Here is a 2471-nt window from a genome sequence, read left to right as displayed (position 1 = left end):
TCTATTTTAATGTCAAATATTTAATGTATGTATATTTTAAGTACAAGACATAGACTTACAATTGTGAGGAAAAAATCAGAACCGTGAGATACAAATTCTAAATTACCTTTAAAAAAAAAAAAAACAGAATTGTGAGATGTAAACTCAAAAAAGAAAAAAAGCAATTATCTTTTTATTTTTTATTCCATGACAGAAATGGGCTTCTATATATATAACAGTACAGTACTATAATTAGAAAAAAAGACCTTCAGAAGCTTCCTTTCTGCTGTAGTTCACATGCTCAGTATAATGCATGTCGTGTCAAGGTGGACGTCAATGACACCTTCGTAGGTTTTCGCATGCCTTATGACTTCAATTTCAGTGTGTTCCTCGCACAAAGCTATCATATGACTTCAGATGACTTGGAGTAAAGCCCATCAGTCATATGGACTACCTTTATGGGGGTTTTGTCCTTGACAACCATTGAGAAGGAAATGGCTATGAGAAGGAGCTATTAGAATGAAATAAAAAATAACAGCATGCAGGTTTGAGTAAATAATGACTGAACTGTTATTTTTGGGTGAACTATCCCTTTAAGTTACTCTCCAAACCGAAGTAAGACGGACAGGCAGGACGATATGCCTCTGCTGGGATATCGGCCATGTGCCGGTCAGTAGTCTGGTCAAAAATAGCAATGGTGGGCGGCAGGGTCACTGCGGCTGCTGTTCTGAAGAGAGCAGCAGATGTGCTTTATGTAACAGAGCAGACGAGATGCTGCTCCTCTCGCCATTCAGAGACCCCAAATATGGCGTAAGGTCCAGAGGTCATTAAACCCACCCTACTGCTGAATCTACTGTTACAGTCAGCCATTCACTCTCTTACCCAATGAGACGCGTCAGGGACAGGCCTCCGCAGCCACGGACGGTGGCCTGCAAAATAATGCATTCAAAACAAACAGTGTGAATGCACATTACACAATCACATCCGATTTCTCTGCATTTATGTCATGCATATTAAACAGTCGCATCAGATTTGAACATTTGCATTTAAAATCAACATGAAAAGTCAACACATCGACACATTTAACTTCCATAATTGGTCAAATTTGGTCAAAAAGTGTAAAAAAAAAAAAATGTAATTCATAAATAAATTAAAAAACAAGACTAAAGTAAATAAAAATGATATAGGCTACAGATAAATAAGTAAATAAATAAAAATATGATTAAAATAAATAATACAGTTAAACAAACAAACAAATAAATAAATACAGATAATTAAAGAAAATTAGTATATAAATAAAAATTTTATTAAAATACATAAGTAAAAAATGCAAATAAATTACCAATAAATAAATAATACAAATAAGATTAAATAATACAAATTTGATTAAATAAGAAAATATGTAGATAAATAAAACTTAAATTAAAAATTAATAAGAAAAAATATATATCTCTAAATAAATACATAAATACAGTACTATAATTATGGAAGCCAATTTCTGCCATGAAATAAAAATATATAAAAAAAGATACTTTTTACCTCATAATTCAGACTTTTTTCTTACAATTCTGAAAAAAAAATTCTATACAAAAATATATATCTCAGAATTGAGAGATATAAAGTCAAAATTGCGAGATATAAACTCTGATTTGCTGCTCAAGAAATATTTCTGATTATTATCAATGTTGAAAACATCTGAGCTGATCACATTATTAAATAAAATATTATAAAATTATACTAAATATTATGATATCATTTTAAATAATATTATAATTTTTTTTCTCATGATTCTTTGATGAATAGAAATTTAAAAAGAACAGCATTTATTACAAATAGATTTTTTTAAATTATAAGTGTCTTTACCATTTAAAAAAAAAAATCTATTTAATGCATCCTTGATGAATAGAAGCATTATTTTTTTCTTAGTCTTACATTTTTCAGCAGTGTATTGTATATACTATTCTATGACCAGTGAAATAAAGTTTTAGTATGCAGTATGCAAATTGAGATGTAGCCTGTGCCTCCAGACAGAAAGTCCAGTGAAGCTGTATGTCACATACATCAAACACTGTGGAGCTTCACTGTATATATGGATGTAAAGAGTTTCACCTCTCTGATGTCTTGGCCAGTTGTTCAAGCCTGTGAGGACACAATCAAAGGTACATATTAGTGCACACCAAACAGCTGACAAAACCAACTGAGACTGTGCAATAACTGTGCATACATACATATATATATACATACTGTATATACATATATATATATATATAACCATCCCTCAATGCATTACACATTTAGCAACAAATGTTATGGTTTTTAATTTTAATCAATGCAAATGTATAAGTGTTTAATTTAAATAATCTTTTAAAATGAGTGAGTATATATTTTTCTTTTGAGGTTGATATATTCAGATATTTTCTTTCAGCAGTCCTCTCATGCTTTCATTGTATCAGTGGCTTTTCTTTTTGCTGTGTAAATCTTTATATTTTCTC

General features: G+C 30.3%; 1 protein-coding gene across 2 annotated transcripts in view; it reads right to left on the bottom strand.

The window, feature by feature from the left end:
- Positions 1 to 2471, bottom strand: part of LOC107696247 (caytaxin-like) — a 16266-nt gene that overhangs the window by 1284 nt on the left and 12511 nt on the right. The window contains exons 11-12 of one of the 2 annotated variants that reach the window (XM_016496515.1): positions 2089 to 2118; positions 862 to 908 (exon numbers count right to left, since the gene is read on the bottom strand). In XM_016496515.1, coding sequence (XP_016352001.1) covers positions 875 to 908; positions 2089 to 2118 — 64 coding nt within the window. In that variant the 3' untranslated portion in view covers positions 862 to 874. The remainder of the gene's footprint in view (positions 1 to 861; positions 909 to 2088; positions 2119 to 2471) is intronic. The other variant, XM_016496505.1, reaches the window with a different exon arrangement.

This window comes from Sinocyclocheilus anshuiensis, unplaced genomic scaffold, assembly GCF_001515605.1.
Source record: "Sinocyclocheilus anshuiensis isolate Anshui unplaced genomic scaffold, SAMN03320099.WGS_v1.1 scaffold217, whole genome shotgun sequence".
Taxonomy (NCBI): Eukaryota; Metazoa; Chordata; class Actinopteri; order Cypriniformes; family Cyprinidae; genus Sinocyclocheilus; species Sinocyclocheilus anshuiensis.
This window is presented reverse-complemented; position numbering and strand designations above follow the sequence as displayed.